The sequence below is a fragment of the Natrix helvetica genome, assembly GCF_964273705.1.
Source record: "Natrix helvetica genome assembly, chromosome: 5".
Lineage (NCBI taxonomy): Eukaryota > Metazoa > Chordata > Lepidosauria > Squamata > Natricidae > Natrix > Natrix helvetica.
In genome coordinates, this window is record NC_138551.1 from 24,735,287 (window position 1) to 24,756,326 (window position 21,040).

Sequence of the window (21,040 nt, forward strand, 5' to 3'; positions counted from 1 at the left end):
CAACCCAGTTGCTAAAAATACAAAGGCTATTTATTTCGCCATAGGAATCACTAGAAAAAGCTTATTTGAGACAAAGAACTACATTATGACTTATTGTGTTATATGAATTCAAAACACCATTTTGGGTACATAATATCTAAAGATATCAATACAAGATATCTGGCCTAATCCATAGATACCATCAACCCATATAATGTAGAACAGGGATGTCAAACTCGTGTCATCACATTGTCGTCACGTGATGTATCGTGGCTTTTCCCCGCCTCACTAAAATGGGGGTGGGCGTGGCCGGCACATGATGCATCCAGCCCACGGGCCACTGGTTTGATACCTCTGATGTAGAAGAGGCACAGTATCAGGGAAGCATCAACATCTGCTCCAAGCCACCTTTCACACATCAGTGTGTATACACTTGAAATAAGTGTGCCAGTGAGAATAGATTGGTACACTGAGAAAGGTACACAAATAACAGGCCTTCCCCTCCTTAATAGTTCATTTGCCCTCTTCTAGTTCATTTGTTGTTATGCGAAATCTTGGAAGGATGAGAAAACTTACGGTCCATGATAACTTTGTTTCTTCTCCCATAAAAATATCTCATCAAGAATTATTTGGGGGTTTTTTTTTTTTTGTTAAAGAAAACGTGTGTGCATTTGGTGTGTGTGTGCACGTGTGTGTGTTTTAAACCCCCCCCCAAAAAAAAAACATTTCACAGATTTAGACAACTGCCGCATATTAATGCAGAGAATGCATATTAACTTACTTTATGCCCAAATAAATTCTGGCCTCCCTCAGCCTGTCACTGGCCTCTGGCACTGATTTCTAGATAAAACATTCCAATCCAGGTGTATTATTCTTCTAAATACCAGAAATGGGGAAAGGAAGAATTACTGTTTTTATACTCAGTTAGTTTGTCACAGCAGTCACTGCTGGCTTGGAAAACTCTTATCTGTTGCTGAAATATCTCTGTGTTTCTTATTGCCCTATGATAGGCATTTCATCCCAATCCCCTCAGAATGTGTCTTTGACCATAAATTCCTCCTCAGTACATTTCTGCTTTTCATTCTAATCTGGCAACTATAAGTCCACATGTATACACATTCCTTCCTTATCCTTCTGATATTTCATGGGGCTTTTATTCTTTCGTTCAACATGCAAGCTGACCCCGTGGCCTCCCTTTCATTTTAATGGACTTTGACTCCCACTTTCCTGTCTGGAAGGGGAGAAATTTACTGGGAGATCCAACAGATCCAAGGCTTTGCTGGCATCGTCCAGCCTGTCCCTTTTAATCATCAGTGAGCTAAGGATGAAGGCATGATTAAACTTCTTGCACGATTTCCATTGCAAATATTCAATGTCCATGATGCTATCTTCAAAGAAGCAGAATTAAGAAGTCAAGCAGTTCTTCCTCTTGTAGCGCTGTACAGATTAACTCTCATTTTTTATTAGCTTCTCATTTGCAGTGCTCAGAAGTCAGACCAGAAGAGGGAAATGAATTATGCAGAATCACCACAGGCGTTTTTGAAACGCTGTAATGATAGCAAAAGACGGCAATGTAGCTGGAAGTATTGCTTACACAGTTAGCAGTGGTAATTAATATTCAGCTTTTGCCAACCGGGGGGAAGAAAAATCATTATGGTATCTTTCCCAGTCTGCAAGCCTTTGAAGAGTGAAAGAAACAATAAAAGGCAAGTAGGCAGAAAAACAAATGTATGTTTTTGTTTTATGTGGATCTCAGAATGGATGATTTCAGATTTTTGTTTTAGTTCCAAAGGAGGATTGCCGTTTTCTTCCTTTAAACACGTTTGGATTTGGGTGCATTGATCTCTCTCTCTCTTTTGGCAAGATTTTTAAATCATTTACCCAATCACGTGTCAGCATTCCAGAAAAACCCAACCCTGATTAAAAACTCTGAGACAGGCATTTTCTCAAAGTTCCCATTTATTGGAGTAGCTATACTGGCACAACTGGGAAAACCCGAATCTGAGCGTTCTGGTTTTTTTCCTCGGTAAATCAAAAGCCCAAACCCATCCCCTGCACCTATCAGTCCATCCCATGGTCCAATCACAATCCATCCCCACTCGAGACAACACTTCAACCACTCCTCTTCCAGGTGCAGGAATACCATGACCTTGACCGAAAAGAAGAATGCTATTATGTCTAACTACATTCTCTGTACTAAATCCCCCCTCCTAATTTGCAAGCACAAGAATGTGGAAGCTTCCGGTGTTAATATGGCTTCCAAAGCTGACATCACGTTTACATCTTTTTTTAAAGAGTGATTGCAAAGGAAAGAGTATCCACAACCAGAAGAGCCAATATATGCCTTCTGGTATATATTCTGGGAAAGCCAATTTGGCCTAGTGGTTAAGGCACCAGGCTAAAAACCAAGAGCCTGTGAGTTCAAATCCTGCCTTGGCCATGAGGGCCAGCTGGGTAACCTAGGGCCCATCTTTCTTTCTCTCAGCCCAATTCACCTCACAGGGTTGCTATTGTGGGGAAAATAAGAGGAGAAAGGTATGTTGGCAATGTTCACCACCTTGAGATATTTATAAAAATAATAAAAGCAGGATATAAATAAATAAATGAAATTATATGTACGTATGAGAGAGTGAGTGCATCTTTCTCCAGCATGTTTGTACAAAGGTGCTTTTTCAAGAGGCAACTGGACTTTCTGGTTTTTCTTTGAAGACGTTTTGCTTCTCATCTAAGAAGCTTCTTCAGCTCTGACTAGATAGTGGAGAGTGGAGTCAGTCAGTCAATGAATCCAGTCAGAGCTGAAGAAGCTCCTTGGATGAGAAGCAAAACGTCTTCAAAGAAAAACCAGAAATTTCAGTTGCCTCTTGAAAAAGCACCTTTGGGACAACATGCTGGAGAAAGACGCACTCACTCCCTCTCACAACTATGACCTGGATGACTGAGAATCTCCATAGACATCTCCAGCATGTTATTAGCCAGAAGTTATCAGCTGCAAATCTCACCCAATCCAATCAACATAACCAATGACTGACTACCTTATGGGAACTATAATCCATGTGTCTCAACAGTGAAAAAGATGTAAGCCACTAAATAAAATTCACAAGAATCTCTATGAAAATTGTAATAGAGTAGTACATGCTAGGCACTTTCAACAGAATGGGACATCTCACTGCAGCCATCTCACCATGGCCATCTTGCTGCGGTCAACTCAACATAGGCAACTCACTGGGGGACAATTTTACATGGGATAACTCAATGTGATAAATATTATCTATCAATGTTTCTTTGACATTATTTCCATTGAAGAAACAATGGCGGGTAACATTTATCGTACTGAATTATCTCAAGCAAAGGCATCTTCTTGGCTCTTTCTCCATTCCCAGCTTTCAAAGTTATGCTGTCACTGAAATAAATTAAAATGTTCCTGACTTTAGGTTGCATAGTCTTCTTTCAGTTTGAACTGTTAGCACTTTAACAGGCTCTGTTCCTTTACCTTTAAATAAAGCACTTCATTTGCACCTAATATTTTTCTTTTTGACAGTTGTCCTATTGCCTGTCATATTACACTTTCTAATGGAGTCAGTTCCTTAATATATTCTCTTTCCATAAATGCAATTCCATTTGTAAAGAGTTTCAGTATAGTGTTTCCATTTATTGTACTTATAAGAAAACTATTCCATTTGTAGTCCTAGTCCTAGTTTATCTATAAGAGGGGTGCTTAGATCTGACCCACGGGGCCACCCTGCAAACAGCAAAGGACCAGCCCATGGTGCCTCTGCCAGCAAAAACGGAGTTCGGGAGGGGCTGACAGAGAGTTGCAGGAGGCCGTTGCAACTGAAAACGGAGTTCAGGAGCCCATTTTTGCTGGCAGAGCCCTTGGGCCACCACATGTACACCCAACATGAGTGACATCAAGCTGGCCACACCCACCCTGGCCACGCACACGCCAGCCCCCTGAGGTAAAAAACAACCCTGATCCTGCCCTCAGTGAAATCAAGTTTGCCACCCCTGATCTATAACATTCTCTGTTTTTTCTGATTTTCCTTTTCTTTTCCTTGCTATGTTTATCCACGTTGTTTTTCTTGATGGCTATATATATTCTTTTGTCCTTTCTTGTCTGATGTTGAAATGCTCTATTGATTCATGTATTCTTCTTGGTACTTACGCTTCTCCGGCTATCACATTAGCTTATTCTGAAAGCCTTTTGATCTTTTCCTCTTTGAAATTTTTGGAATACTTTCAGGTGTTGATGTCTTGATGTTTCTTATTTCTTTCTACTTTTTCCTAAGTTAAGTGAACTATAAACCTGCTCCATACATTGGCTTTATATTCTGATTACATGTTTTCCAGAATATAATCTTGCTGGCACACTTATTCTTTAATTTTCTAAATTTCACCTGTGTATTTTTTTGTTAGTAACTCACCTTCTCTTCCATCATGTTTCCTATGATGTAGTCTATTTCATTCAGATATTGTCCTTCACATGGTATCCAGGTGCAGAGTTTCCATTTACATTATTTGAAACAGTCTGAGACAATAAAGAATGCTTTTTACAAAACTTCTATTCCTGCACTGTTGCGTTTTATCTAGTCCAGTCACAGGCTCTACAAATCCTCCCAATTCTTGCATTCTGTCACATTTGCAGTCCACTAAACAAGTGAACAGCAGAGTAAATTGACAACAGGGTTCAATTGAGAAGGAGGAGGAAGAAGAGAGTAAAAGTGACACAAAGGTGAAAACTTCAAACTCTGTTGCTGGGTATTTCTCTATTGCAGCTGATTACCTATTGTATTGCTGATTACCATTGATTCCCCATTGTGTATGATTGGAATTCTGCCTGCTGCTGACCTCGTTTGAGCCAGCTTCAGGAGGTATATTTTCTCCAGAAAAGATGCTAATTAAGTGGATTAACAGGGAAAGCAAACATGGGAAGAGTTTCTTCTGTTCATCAGAGGAACATGGAGACAGAAGACATTTCTGTCATACATGCAGGAGTTAGAGCATGTTTATTTTCATACCTGAAGCCAACAAGAAACAATATACGTTAAAAGTAAAAGCCAGTTGGCTCCCTACAACCAGAGGTAGGTTGCTAATATTTTTACTACTCATTTGTGAATGCTCGCATGTGTGTGACACTTTTACGCATGCACAGAAGCTTATGCGCAGAAGCGTCTGGGCGAGTGGGTGGAGCCTCCCACCGCTGCTACTACCAGTTTGCCCGATCCGGGATAAACCAACAGCAATCCTTCTTTGCCTACAACACAAGGTAAGGACACTAGAGGCTATAATCTGTTGTAGCCCGCCAGCGGCCTGCAGAGCTGGCAGCAGATTTGGACAGTGAGGAGATTGGGGAGGAACATGGATCAGTCCTAGAGTCTGGGGAAGGCTCTGATGAGGGCTCTGTGTCGGACGCAGAGAGGGAGCCAGAGCCATATGCCAGTTATCAGCTGCCTTCAGAGTCAGTAAGGCAGATGAAAAGCTGGAGCCTGTTCCCAGTGTGCGCATGCACAGAGTTGCCAGACGAAGAGAACAGCTAAAGAACAGGGGTCGACTTGGGAGTAAGGCCACAGGTGGTCGATGAATGTCCACTCCCAGAGGAAATAACCTCCCAGAGGTAATAAAAGAGGAACGAAAGGGAAGTGGAGTTTGCAGGAGACAATTAGTTTGCTTAATTGGTTCGTGACTCTCTGAGACTCCTTGCCAAGTTTTGCAGATATCTGCCTGTCAGCTCTCCAAGCCAGATAAGGTCTGTGACTGTAAATCCTCCCTTGAAAGATTTTGCTGGATGTGAATAAGCAGAATTCACAGTAAATTAAAAAAAGGGTTTTTTTGTCGGGACAAGGAGTTTGCTTCATGCTCTTGAGAATCCTCGGTCAGAACATAATCTTAACTCCCAACGGTTACTCTTGAATGAGAAATAGGAGGAGCTTCTGAAGAGACAATACCTTAAGAAACCAGCTCAAAAAATAGAAGAAAGATATATGGGGTTGGTGGAGGGTGGGGAAATAGAAACACACACTATAGATATAAAGAAGAACTTTTATTCTCTTGAGTTTCAAAAAGAGATTCCACAGCCTAGCTGTTAGTGATGCCTGTGGAGTCCTAAATGAAAAGCAGCTGCCATAAGTGTCTAGGGCTGAAGAAGAGGACTATAGATGTTCTGCAAAGTGAAGAATTATTTTCTTTCTTTCCCTGTTCTTCCTTTGTCCTGAAGAGGAAGAAGTCATGAATGATCGTGATCAGAGCCTCCTTGGTGAACCAGCAATCTGTCAGCCAGACCAGCCTATTAGGAGAGAGAGTATTGTCTTCTTAGGGTACATGTTGACTGATAGTTTAAAAGATAAACTTAAAAGATCCCAACCCAGGATGAAGAACCAATGTCCTCTACTCGTGTTGCTGAAGTATTTTTGTCCTAGCTGGTATCACTAAGTATGGGAATTGATCAGAGTTGTACTTCCACAAGAAGTAAGTCATTACCTTGTAAAGACCACAAGTTCTCCATACTTGGTTTAATTTAATCGGCGTCCCTCAGATTTTGATGTAACAAGGAACTCTAAGAACTAGTGGAAAAATAAAGATCCATTCTCCTTCATATAGATGGGGAAAAATTTATGTGATATTCATAGCTTAGTTTGAATTTCAAGTTTGAATTTACCAGTTCAAAAGCTCAACTAATTAGGCTCCTTTTGTCTCTATGTAAAGTATGGAGACTAGCACAAAATCAGGGCCAAGTCCCATTATATTTATGAGACGTGACTGCAGAAAAATGTTGAATTTAAATTGAAAAGCGAATACCTTAATTTGGTAGCAGCTGACTTCACTCTTTACGTGGCACAACTTGGCAATACCCTTAGCTTAGTTGTTTTTCTTCACCTTCCCAAGCCTGAGTAATACATTTTCCTTCCCCATCTCTTCCTCCTCATTGTACATTCTTGCTAATTAAAAAGACAATTTCTGAGCAACAGCTCAAAAAAGAAAGACTTCAACTGGAAAAGCCCTCTTTGTAATTTCAGGCGGTTGGCATTCAATTGATCATAGTAATTTATGGAGTCTTTGTTGCCAGAACAACAAAAACATCCAGCTTTTAGAAAGTCAATTCAGTATTTTTCTTTACCAGGTAAAGCTAGGATTTGGGCAGAGGGGGATATAGATTAACATACAAGAATATAATTACTGCAAATGGATATTTTAAATAATAATGATATACCAATTTGGTGATGTGGTAAGGGCACCAGGTTCAAAAGTGAGAAATTGGGAGTTCTAGTGCCACATGAAGGCATGACGGCTGGCTGGGTGACTTTAGGCCAGTCCCTCTCTCTTAGGTCAATCCACCTCACAAGCTTGTTCTTGGGTAAAATACGAGAAGAGAGGAGTATTATGCACGCTTGCCACCTTGAGTTATTTCCAAAAATAATAAAGGTGTGGTTTTAAAAAAATCTGAAATAAATAAAAAATAAGTATAATGCAATTAATTTATTGATAATTAAATTAATAAATTTCAAGGTGTCTGGTCCTGGGTATAGACTCTGCCACTCAGTTCTATTGTCTTTATCTTGCTGTTTATAACTTTGTTCTATGTAAGAGGCTGTAGTTCCTAATTCTGAACCCTACTGTAATTGTAATTTCATGTAATGGTGGTCCAAAAGGTTACATTTGCAACCATTGTAAATGTAAATATAAAGCTGTATAGATATACACATTTATACATTGACATATATTCATATACAATCACATGTATACAGTGAGTTTGGAAAAAAGTGCATTCTAAACCTATATAAGTTCCCATGGCATTTTCTTGATCTAGAGCAGTGTTTCTCAATCTTGGCAACTTTAAGTATCGACTTCAATTCCCAGAATTCCCCAGCCAGTTTGACTGGCTGAGGAATTCTGGGAGTGGAAGTCCATACTTAAAGTTGCTAAGGTTAAGAAACACTGATCTAGAGTGTTGTTCTTTTAATGTTCCTTTCCTTAGCTAGCTAGCTAGCTAGCTAGCTAGCCTGTGATTTGATTGAAATTTCTAATGGCTTCTTTTCCATCAGTTGCTATATACTTATTTGGGGTTGTATTCTCAATTTCGGCACGTTGTATCTTTGGAATTATCTCTTGGACATTTACATCAAATGTGGAGACAACTGAGAAGAGTAACCTTTTTTCCCCCTATACAAGGTTAAGTGGATTAAATCACAGTAGGCAGCAGTGAAGACAAAGCGAAATAGGTTTGCTTCCTCACATGTTGGCAGGCTGCCGGATGCGGTCAGTGGCTTCAACATTTTCATAAATCAATCTGGACATTGTTATCCCACTGTTGTATTATTTTTCCTTTTGTTCCTAGGAGAAAAGAAATAAAAATAAACTTATCTTGCATTAAAAAGTAAAGAGCTTTATACATAAATAGGTCAGGTTGTAGCTATGAAAAAAATGATATACTGTGTGTTTGGTTAGTGTTGATTTTTGTTTGTTGGGTTTGTGTCTTAGCAAGTTCAGAAGGTACATCCTATCTATATCTTATGAAATAGGGCATTGCACAAATGAAAAAAAATGGGTCCACTATCAAAATTAAATATTTTTGGGAAGGCAATTAAGATAAATAGGAAAAAAAGCTCCCATAAATACCAGAGTTAATTAGCCTGCATTTTTTTCTGTAATATCATCTGAGATGGGATTTCTCTATGTTTTGACAAGCTTTTTCTAGATACTTTAAAAAAGAACTGAAAGTAATGAGAGAATGCAGATTAAGAAGATAATATTAGGCTGCAAGACTGTATACACTGATATAAAAACTCAAGCTTGATTCCTAGACACTTCTGTATTGGGTTTTTTTTTTTTTTGGCAATAATACTTTTCATTATTGCCATTTTTGGGTACTTTCTCTACCCATTCATCCTTCTTTTTCATAATCATATTGTTTTATTCTCGTGTTCTTTTTCATTGTTTATTTTATTGTTTCAATATCTTACCTCTGTTCTGTTTATACTCATTTCATTTCTTCCTTTTTATAGTTGTAAGCCATCTAAAGCAGCCCCATGGTGATATAGGTGGCAAATACATTTAACCCCCCAAAATTTGAGTAGTTCATCAAACTTACTTGAGTAATCCATTGTCTAGGTGCAACAAGTTTGACACTCCTCAGCTTTTCAAATAAACACCAGGGTTTTTAGGTCTTGGATGCAAAATTCCAGATGACTAATAGATGGAAGAAAAGATATCAGAAAACAATAATATTTAGTAGTCATCCAGATTTTTGCAGCCTAGATCTGGTAGCCCTAATAGAGACTGAAATATGAAGAAATGCAGTCATACACTTGATATAAGCTAAACCAATATCCATGGCCAAGCAATTGTTATAGACAACATTTAAGGTCAGATTTCCTATTGCGATTGAACAATCTAGAAACAAAGGGAAGTGTTTTAATTTTGGCAAAATTGTAGTTCTGGGTCAAGGGATATATAAACTTTTCCTTTGCTGCTAGGCTAATTGAAATCTTCCATCTCAGGGGCAATATGTGACAATAAAGTAGAGTAATACAACTGCCAGCACTCAAATGTCTTATGATCGGGAGCAAAATTTTAGATTTGTTAATTTTTAAAAAAAAAAATGTTACTATGATCTATGTCTTCTTGCTGGCCAGGAATTCTGAAAAATGCAATTGCAACAGATTCAGAGAATGTTGACAGATATATAAATATTTAGATGTAGTTAGAAGGACTTAACTTGGCCTAGGACAATAGATGTAAGCCAAACATGTTGAACTATAACTGTTTAGCTCGGCAGTGTTGGACTTCAGGATTTAGTGACCCATTGTCTAGACCAGAGGTGGGTTCCTACCAGTTCAGCCCAGTTCAGCTGAACCAGTAGTGGTATGGCGGCCTGGGTTTCTGGAACCGGCAGTAACCCAGGCCTGCCACACCCCCGAATTGGTTCCCTGGTTGGCGTCATCGGCGGCGCCATCTTGTTTTTAAGTTCTGCACAGCACACATTCAGTGCATGTGCAAAGTGCGCACACGAGCAAACCAACAGTAAAGCCAGCCAGAACCCACCCCTAGTCTAGCTTCTTCATTGACTTCCCTTGTTGGAAGCCCCCTTGGAAGGTTGCAAATGGTGATCACATGACCTTGGGACGCTGCAGTAATTGTAAGTGTGAGGACCAGTCATAAGCATTTTCTTCTATGGATTGTTGTAACTTCAAACGGTCATTGAATGAATGGTGTAAGTCAAAAACTACCTGTAAGGTGTGATTGTTCAGGAACATCCATAGCAATTTAGCCAACAACACAAACATTTTCCCTCAAGACCTTCTTGAGGGAAACAACGGTCTGTAGATGAGGTAAAATAAAGCCATCCTACTTTTTAAAAAAAAATTATGGATGACAATTTCTGCATTGAAGCTGGTTGTTGAAGGTGTATCTCAGTTTTGGCAATATTAAGATCTACCATGGACCTCACACCACTCCTAAGAGGTCCTTAAATGGGGCATACATAAGCGCACCAGCATGCCTACCGTCCCTGTCTTACTGTCACCATTTATCTGCATCTACTTCCTTTGTTCTTGTTTATGTTCATACTTATACCTGTTACCTTGAACTTGTTGGACAAATAAATAAATAAACAAACTTGTAATGGCATCCCTTTCGTATTACAACCTGGAACGTCATCAGAATTTTAGAACCAGCTCTTCTACTATGATACATTAATAAGGACTTTAATACCCTTTAATTTAACTTATAATCCTCCGGAACTCCATTATATGCAAAGGCTGATGTCTGAACCTTATGAATAATCAGATGTAAATTAACTAACTGAGGTGAAAATTTACCTTGCACTCCTCTGGCTCACTTAAAATGAAAAGAATACAAGCATGAAATTAATTTTATTTACCATTAAATGATAAACTGGAATATGAATTGCAGTGATGTAAAAATAAATTAATTTGAGCAGTTCTCATATAGGGTAAGTTAAATGTCAGCTCTGTTCCTTAGAAATTCTTAACCGCTTTTTTAAACATTATGTTGTTACTTCATAAAAGAAATCCTTAAACAATTTGGAGGGGGGGAGAATTCATGATTTCTGTCAGTACAGATCTCTGTTGATAGAAGTACAGGTCTTCTTTTTGGTTCTGTACAACTGAGTTGTTGTTCTGTACATACTTCGTGTTTGAATATGCTTGCATTTGCAGTAATAATAGACTGGATGAGACTTGCAGACCCATTAATTGTTTTTAGTTCCCTCAAAGGCCAGCCAGGAGCCCTCAACTGCAAGGCATAAGCCTGTAAAATTCATTAGCCCAAGGCACAGTAATGATCAGTAATTAGGATGGATTTAAATAGGATCAAATAAATTCATACCTCAGGTTGGGGGTTAGCCTGACTTCAAATATTAGCTGCAGGGAAACGATGGTGAGAAAAGGCTATATCTCCATATCCGACTTGTGAACAACCTAAGGCAGTGATGGCGAACCTATGGCACGCGTGCCACAGGTGGCACACGGAGCCATTTGTCAGGGCATACAAGGCGCTGCCCTGTCAGCTGGCCAGCGCGCATGCACTCGCTGGCCAGCTGAGTTCATCCTTTTTAAAAGCCATTTTTCGCCTTCCCCAGGCTCCAGAGGCTTTATAGGAGCCTGGGGAGGGTGAAAAGAGCCTCCCTCGTTCCCCGCTGAGGCCCTCCGGAGGCTTCATGAGCTTCCCTGACATCTTTGGAGCACTCAAAACGACCCTCCAAGCAAACCAGAAGTGACTACCGGTTTGCTCGGAGGGTCATTTTGAGTGCTTCGAAGGCTTCAGGGACTGTCCGGGGGGGCGGGGGAGACTGTTTTCGCCCTCCCAGGCTCCTATAAAGCCTCTGGAACCTGGGGAGGGTGAAAAAAGCATGTAAAAATGGGGGAAGCATGCGCACTGGGGGGTCGCGCATTGCATTATGGGTGCAGCACGCCCACCCACGATCCCCCTGCGCTCTCCCTACTTATGGCACATGAGCCAAAAAAGGTTTGCCATCGCTGACCTAAGGGCATCTTGATGATGGCCTCTGGAGGAACAATATCCCAGACTCAACCATACCACACCACCCTACCACCCCTAAAACCTCCACTGTCTCCCAGAGCAGGGGTCTCCAACCTTGGCAACTTTAAGTCTTGTGGATTTCAACTTCTGGGAGTTGAAGTCCACAAGTCTTAAAGTTGCCAAGATTGAAGACCCCTGTCCCAGAGTATGCCCAAACTAATATCCTTTGTGTAGATGACACTATGCAACCATCTCATGCACTTGTCTTCAGTCTTTCCCAACAACAGAGTCTTTTCCAATGAGTCCTCTCTTCTCATTTGGTGGTCAAACTATTTGAGTTTCAGCTTCAGTATCTACCATTCCAAAGAATCATAATGCCATCATTTTTTGAAATGTTTACTCAGAGAAAAGTTGTTCCAGCCTGTGTAATGTTTTCTTTGGTCTTTCACGCATGTTAACAGTTCCCCTGTTTGTGTATATCTATCTGTATACATTGTTGAACAAATGTCAAAACTAAACAAATCTTTACTCATGTTCAATAAATAGAATAGAATAGAATAGAATAGAATAGAATAACAGAGTTGGAAGGGACCTTGGAAGTCTTCTAGTCCAACCCCCTGCTTAGGCAGGATACGCTATGCCACTTCAGACAAATGGTTATCCACTTTCTTCTTTAAAAACTTCCAATGTTGGAATATTCACAACTTCTGGAGGCAAGTTGTTCCACTGATTAATTGGGTCTAACTGTCAGGAATTTTTTTCCTTAGTTTTAAGTTGCTTCTCTCCTTGATTAGTTTACACCCATTGCTTCTTGCCTACCCTCAGGTGCTTTGGAGAATAGTTTGACTCCCTCTTCTTTGTGGCAACCCCTGAGATATTGGAACACTGTTATCAATTCACCCCTAGTTCTTCTTTTCATCAGACTAGACATACCCAGTTCCAGCAATGGTTCTTCATATATTTTAACCAGTCCCCTAATCTTTTTTGTCCTTCTCTGCACTCTTTCTAGAGTCTCAACATCTTTTTTACATCATGGCAACCAAAACTGAATGCAGTATTCCAAGTGTGGCCTTACCAAGGCATCATAAGGTGGTATTAACACTTCACGTGATCTTGATTCTATCCTTCTGTTTATGCAGCCTAGAACTGTGTTGGCTTTTTTGGCAGCTGCTGCACACTGCTGGCTCATATTTAAATGGTTGTCCACTAGGACCAGTGGCGTAGCGTGGGGGGTGCAGGGGGGGCCGGCCGCACCGGGCGCAACGTCGGGGGGGCGCCCTGACTCGCCCCACGCCACCCTTTGCCGGACTGTGGCCACCTCTTTCCGCGCCCGGCTCGGCCCGCAAACTAAGCTCCCCGGCCCCGGCCCGCCCAGGCCCGCCCAGGCCCCTCCTGCGCACCGCCTACCTCCCAGCGGAGCCGGCAAGACCCGCCGCGCCGCCCCCGCGGGAGCCGAAGGAGAGCGGCGCTGCGCTCCGTCTGCCCGCCGCTGCAACGCCACCGCGTCCTCCCGCTCCGCCTGGAGCGCCCCGGGGAGCCGGCACCTTCCTGAAGCCCCCGGTGCACCTCCCACCCCCGCGGCACCTGCTTCCCTTCAGTCGAGCCTTTTCCCGCTGCCCTTCGAGCTCCTTTTCGGGAGGAAGGCAGGAGGCCAGCATGGAGAGCCTCACTTGACTGATGCCGACCCAGGGGCAGCTGCAGTCGGGCCGCCCTTGGGTTAGGGGGCGCAAATTACTTGCCTTGCCCCGGGTGCTGACAACCTACGCTACGCCACTGACTAGGACTCCAAGATCCCTTTCACAGTTACTACAATTGAGCAAGGTGCCACATATGCTGTACCTGTGTATTTTGTTTTTCTTGCTTAAATGTAGAACCTTACTTTTTTCACCATTGAACTTCATTTTGTTAGATAGCACCCAATGTTCAAATCTGTCAAGATCCTTCTGTATCTTAAGCCTAACTTCTGGAGTGTTGGCTATTCCTGCTACCTTGATGTTGTTTGTAAAGCTAGCTTGGTGTCGTCTGCAAATATTGTAATACATCATACATGAGAACTGCCCATAAATGAAAGTTTTCAGGACAGGGTATAACACATGCAAAGAAATTATCAGTGAAAATTTAACAACTCATAATAATGATAGAAAACTTTCATCTGAATTTTAAAAACTGGATTTGCAGTCTGCTTCAGAGCAAATGATTAAATTATGCAAATAAAGAAATAATAGTGTAGTATGGAATGGAAACCAATAGAGATATGACATGGTTACTGAAAGAGAGTGACTATGCATGCAGGTGGGGGGCTTGTTTAGCTAAGACTCATGACCAGAAGTTTCCTTTAGGATCCTTTACTAGGCAACATCATTTTTTGATGTCATTCCTTTCAACAGGGATCAAGAGGGTTACAGCTGTCCCAGCTAAACAATATTCCTACACCTGGTAAAGCCAAAGCTTTTGTCAATCACATACAACTATATACAAGCAAATGGATATGTCAATAGGAGATTTTCCCCTTATTATCCTTGCCCAGTGGGAGAAGACAGACATCAGTTTATCCCTGGGAATATAGTCCTCTTGTGGTTTGTAATGGAGAATCTGCTTTTCAGTGACATTAACTGTGCATGATAAGAATTCCCCTTTGTATGTTTTTTACTAAGTATTTTTGCACTTGTAGTTTGTATTGGGAAGAAAACAAATGGAATAAGGATGAATGTGTATATATACACCATTGGGGCACGGGGCCATTTTTTTTTTCTTGTAGATTTCCTGAATGACAAGCTAGGTGAGAACCAGTCCCTGAAATGCCAACCAAATATCAGATACAGAAAAAAATATTGTGGAAAGAAGAAATTGTCTGTCAGATTTGATCAGTGCCATGAAACAATCTGTCATCCTAGTACCAGATGTTTCGTACAGATACAAATGCAGCTGCCATTCCTGACGGCTCCTGAATGCAAATAAGGTGGATCAGGAAAAGAATATGAAGGAAACGGTACTGATTTTTTACTCGGTTGTCTTAATGGTCTTCCTTTTTTCTTTTCAGGAACAACATGTTTGATTGCTTTACTGTCCGATAAAGAGCTCACAGTGGCCAACGTTGGCGATTCAAGGGGGGTCTTGTGCGATAAGGATGGAAATGCTATTCCTTTGTCTCATGATCACAAGCCCTACCAGCTGAAAGAGAGAAAGAGGATTAAAAGAGCTGGTAAGTTTCTAAAACGGGTGTTCGGTTTGTTTCTTTGTTTTACATCATGGCAGGACATCGTATTCATTTATTATTTTTTCCCCATTCTTTCACCATTTTATGTATTGCAATGTGATAGTAATGAATTTTCTGGACAATTGTAGCAAAATAAAGGATGAACAATATAGAAGAGGAGAGGAGAAATAGAAGTATTAGACAAATTGTTGTGGTGGAAATAATATCTGCCCTTACCTTTCGATGTCCCAAAGTCAAGCTGATGAATTTCCTTCAGGTGTAACTGTAAGAAAACAGAACAGACCCACTGTATGTAATTCCTGATGTCTATTGTTTCCAGTTTCGGACAACAGCTTCACTCTCGTGGTAGCCGTATGTTGTGGTCCAGCAGCGGCCGGCTGAGTTGTTGTTGGACTCCGACAGCTCAGACCATTATGGGACTGCTCTGGAGGATGAGGAAGACTCTGGAGGGTGTTTGGAGTCAGAGCAGGAACTAGAGAATCCTGTTGGCCACCAGGTGGCATCTGAGTCAGGGAGCAGTGAGGAGGAACAGAGGGAGGTTGTCCATATTCAAGCCATTGCGAAAGCCTTCTGTAAGAGTTATCTTGTGTTTGTGAAGAGAACTTTCTAGGCTCCCAGCCAAAGGGGGGGCTTTATCTATGTAATTAGTCGCGGCAGGCAGCCAAGCCTGGGTCTGCATATTCCTTGGATTCACGGGACAGAACACCCTAATATCAGTATTTACTAATGATTCCTTAACAAGTCTTACAAGTCATACAAATGCAATCAAAGGATCTGCATAGTAGACCTAAAGTGGACGCAACAAGATGTTAAAACACTGAAGAGTTCATCTGGTGCATGATAATTCAGGTCTTCTTGTATGAATTGTTACCTGGTCCAAAAAAGCAATACCAATTTCTCACACAGGAAGGAAGTTAGGTTTATGATTTTTGATTTTTGCAAAATCCATCCATCCTTTGGTTGAAGTCACCCAAAATGGCACAAATGTAAAAGTTTTTGAATTCTCCATAACTCTTTATCAGGGCAAAATGTTACAAAAGATGAGATATGAATAAAGTAGGAAAATCCAGAACTGTTCTACTTGTTTCAGCCAGAAAATCAATCATAAGATGGAAATACTAGATTGAATACATTAGCCAGGAGGGAATATTGCCAGTATTAAGTTGTACTGGACATTGAAGGACATGTTATTTTTGGTTTTCTCCAAAGAGAAAATTACAATGTTCTAGTGATGCTTTTTTAGACACGCAATCAGGACAGGGTTTTTTTATTCAGTTCTGGCAGTATATTACGGCCATGTGAAAAATTTTACTGAGAACCTGGTAGGCTCTAAAGCTGTAAAATGTTTGTTCCTTATATAAATTGAGTTTACTCAGGGAGAACTTTCAGTTACTTTCAGCTTAGGCTCTTTTATAATATGCAGCTGTGCCTAAGTCAGAAATTATTCCTTCTTCAACAGCATCTTGACATACACAATATTTGGGTTTATAATGAGAATTTTTGAGATATGTAGGGTGTTTTCTAAAACTGGTTGGTGAAAGTTTATTTTAATCTTAGAAAATTATTCTTATCCAATACTTAGCAACACTAAATTTTCTAGACCAGTGGTTCTCAACCCCCTTTAAATACCTTTTGTGGCCATGGACCACCAAGACTTAACTCAAGATTTAAATCATAACATTTCTTCAAATCTTCGTTCATCCCCTGTGATCATAGCCTCCCAGGGATCTGCGGACCACAGGTTGAGAACCACTGATAAAAGTTATAAGATTTCAGAAAAACATCTTCTTAGAAATATCTGCTGCCCTCAAAGATTAGCATACTAGAGATGATTCCATCAGCCATCTCTTTTATGTAAAAATGAGACAAGGAGAGAAAAGGGAATATAACAATTATACTATGAGGCTTGAAAATGTATTCAAATGTATTTTTGCAACTGCAAAATTTGAACAAGAAAATATATGCCATTTGTCTTACACTTTTCTGTATTTTTATGATCATTATTGAGAATAAGTCATCCAGTCATCATCTATTGTTCTTTATTCTGTGGCTTTAGGCATTGTGGCATTTTACTAATGTAAAACAGCATAAACTAAGCTCAATAAAACTTATATTTTATGTGGGTTTGGATGGTAGTTGAGAGTGTAAGGATAATGAGAGCTTACATAGTTGTAAAAATAGAAATGCAGATTACACTCAGTTTATTTTTATTTTTATTTATCCTTGGTTTTGTCCTTTTCCATCTCTATAAACATTCAAGGTAGCTTTTAATAGTTTTAGAATACAAAATAAATTGACAATAAAATTAGTGCAATTAAAATCAAAAGTAAAAAAGTAAATTCAGTTTTCTAAAAGCAATTATCAGTTAAAAATGGTTTAATTGTAAATTGCTATGAGAATTCTATTAATGGCAAGCAATGTAGTCATGTTTAAAATGAGTAAATAATAAATAAAAGTTTGGCAAAAGAAACAACCTTGTTCCATTTTCCTAATTTGTTCTTGCTTCAGTTTCCGAGTTTCTTGGGTGGTGTTGCTGAGAAGTTCTGGGAGAAACTGTCAAACACAATTCTGAGAAGTTATAATTGGGGAAGACTAATTTGCGCTTCACAAATGAACATTAGTTCCTTTCTGTTGCCATGCACTAAAGGAGGTGAAATTTTCCCTTTACTCAAGAGACAGTAAAACCTTCCACTTTTTTAAAAAAGTGCATTTTAATTTATCTTGTTTTCCTGAAAATAAGACCTCCCCGAAAATATTGCAACACAGAAGCAGCTATGAGGTGACCACACTCGCCTCCTCCTGCACCTCAAAAAGAATAAGACCTCCCCAAAAATAACATCAAGCGCTTATTTCAGGGGTCAAAAGACCCTGTCTTATTTTCATGGAAACACCTTATAGGAAAGGGGGAAAAAAGATTGACTATTGTAATAAAAGATGATACTAAAAAAAACAGAAAATAAGCAACATGTGAGGGAGGGAGGAGTGTCCAAGAGAAAAGGAGAAATAAAAAAATGAAAGGTGGGTTTTTTAGAATGACAATAAAGCCTTTTCTCACTATAGAACAAGAGAGATTCTATCTCTGTTAAGGCTTTTTTCCTTCAGTTCTTTTATCTTCCAATGAAGGAAGCAGGCATGTGGAAATGGCCAGCTAAGCTCGAAGAAGAAAAAAACCCGCCAAAATATCTTTGTTTTCACATACTGGGTCAAGGACAGGGAAGGGTTCCCTTTCTTTTTTCTTCTTCCTTATGTAACATTATTTTAGGTAATATAAATCAGGGGACAGGACCAAAAGTATAGGTCAGTAATGGCGAAACTTTTTTGCCTCACGTGCCAAAAGCGGGGGGAGCGCAGGGGGGTCGTGCGTGGGCTTGCCACACCCATAATGCTATGCGCACGACCAGCACTCCCTCCCATTTTTGGCGTGCTTTTTTCGCCCTCCCCAGGCTCCAGAGGCTTTATAGCAGCCTGGGGAGGGCAAAAACAGCCCTCCCCCCAGAGGCCCTCTGGAGGCTTCAGGAGCTTCCTTGAAGGCTCCGGAGGGCTAAAGCCGACCCTATGAGCAACCCAGAAGTGACTTCCTGTTTGCTCGTAGTGTCATTTTTTGCCCTCAAGAGCCTTCACGGAAGCCTCCTGAGGGTTCCTGAACGCTCCGGAGGGCTGAAACCAGCCATACGAGCAAACCGGAAGTCCGTTCCCAAACTTCCAGTTTGTCCTTAGGGCTGTTTTTTCAGGCTCCGGAGGCTCCTGAAGCCTCCGGAGGACGAAAAATGGCCTCAAAAGAAGGCCGAAGTGAGCTGGCCAGTGCATGCATGCGCACTGGCCAGCTGACAGGGCAAGCCTCGTGTGCCCTGACAAATGGCTCTGAGTGCCACCTGTGGCACGCGTGCCATAGGTTCGCCATCACGGGTATAGGTAGTATCTGTTACATGTATAATGGTTGCTGAGTGACCAAAGATAAGACCTACCTGAAAAGGGGGGTTAATGGCCCAGATGGGCCCAGATGGTCTAGAAATTCTGATAGTCAGCCTCCCCCTTTGGGCTCTTGGCAACATGTGACTGCATTTTATGACGGTTACGCTGAAAGGCAACATGTACTTTCGATTATTGTTTCATCATAACTGTTAAAGGTCATGGAAAGAGGCAGTTGCTAAAATGAGGATTACCTGTGTGAGCATTAATAGACAATCTCAGAGGCTCCAATTGAGCTCCCAGGGCCCAATTCAAAACTTGAACTGGATCTCCGGGAAAGTTTTCAGGAATGTTCGCACAAGGTTGGGGTTTTTTTGCAATTAAGACAGAGTTGTAAAATGTACCAAGGGAATGTGTTGTTTTCCTTTTGGTGCCTAAGAAAGGTGCTGGTTGGAGGTTTCAGAGCTAGATGGAACTTCCTTGAGAATCAGGGGTGGGTTCCGGCAGGCACTACTGCCAATTCACTCGGGTGCGTGCTGCACGCCTGCACTTGATGCGCACTGCACATGCATGTCAACCGGTAGGAACCCACCACTAATCATATGCCCCAAAGGTGCTTTTTCAAGAGGCAACTGAGCTTTCTTGTTTTTCTTCGCAGACATTTCGCTTCTTGGATGAGAAGCAAAATGCCTACAAAGAAAACCAAGAAAATCCAGTTGCCTCTTGAAAAAGCACCTTTGGGACAACCAGGATCTGGATGACTGAGAATCTCCATAGACATGATGATGAGAATGTTATTGATGACTGTATTTCTAATAATCCTCTCACCTCAGGTACTATTCTTACAGGATTTCAGTTGTACCTAGCCCAAATATTGTGTCCCGTTGCTTTGAAATGGGCCTCTTCCTTGCCTGTTTCTTCTGTTTTTCCCTATGAACCCAAAAGTGAAGGATGATTATTTTCACAAGAATTTTTTTTTCTGGATCATTACTGCTCCTGTTCAACCAGAATTTCTTGATGAGAAAGACAAGCATTTGCTTGTATGTGCTTTTCTCTTTTGTGTGTGTGTGCCCTGGAGTGGGATTTTGACTTTTATAAGACTGGTCTGATATCCCAGTACCATTATAAATCTTTGCAAATGAGTATGAACCTCTTCTTGAATTATCCCAGAGGGATATACAGTACATGATTAAAATAAGGGGGAGATTGCCTGAGCACAGAGAAGAAAATGTCCTTTATGTTGCAAACAACAGAGATGAAGATTGAATTTTCCACCTGTTCAGCAGTTTGTCTCTTATATGGATGAACTTGCCTATGGAAAGCCATGTGTCTACCATTTCAACAGCAACAGCAAGGATATTGATTTAATCTTAACTTCCTGTGGCAACATTTTCTGTACTTTCTGCGTCAGATAAAAGATGCATAACATAAAATCTACCATGATAGAAAAGGATATGCTCACAGTCTATTAACTCTGGTCTCGTTAGTCCCAGATGTTACTGAATATGCTTTTGTTTTTCTAATGGTGCCATTTTCTTTTTACTCTGTATGCATGTAAAACCCAGACACAAAATTAGTATAGGAAGGAACACCTGCACCAGGGATTGTGAGCCAAATATAATTCAAAGGCCAGAGTGTTGTCCAAACTTCCTGAAAATAGATCAGTCAGGATCCAGAGCTATGGAAAGTGGAAGTCCCACTGCAGAGTCCATCTTTTCAGCCAAATACTTGAGCCCTGGATTGTAAGCTGAGTCACATACGCCCAAGTGAGTCCAATAGCATCTGTCAGCTTTTTGTGCTGCCTCATTTATTGTGTTCCATTTGTTAAAATTTAAAATTGCGAAATCTATGTATTGTAAGAGTTTTTCCAGAAGTGAGATGTAAGCCTCTGCTCAGTGCACAAATCCATTAAACCATCCCAACTTAGTTTTAGTTTCAAAA

At 40.7% G+C, this 21,040-nt stretch overlaps 1 protein-coding gene across 2 annotated transcripts in view; it reads left to right on the forward strand.

Annotated features, from left to right (window-relative positions):
• Positions 1 to 21,040, forward strand: part of PPM1L (protein phosphatase, Mg2+/Mn2+ dependent 1L) — a 217,644-nt gene that overhangs the window by 186,096 nt on the left and 10,508 nt on the right. For both annotated transcript variants that reach the window (XM_081955298.1, XM_081955297.1), the window contains exon 4: positions 15,014 to 15,175. In XM_081955298.1, coding sequence (XP_081811424.1) covers positions 15,014 to 15,175 — 162 coding nt within the window. The remainder of the gene's footprint in view (positions 1 to 15,013; positions 15,176 to 21,040) is intronic.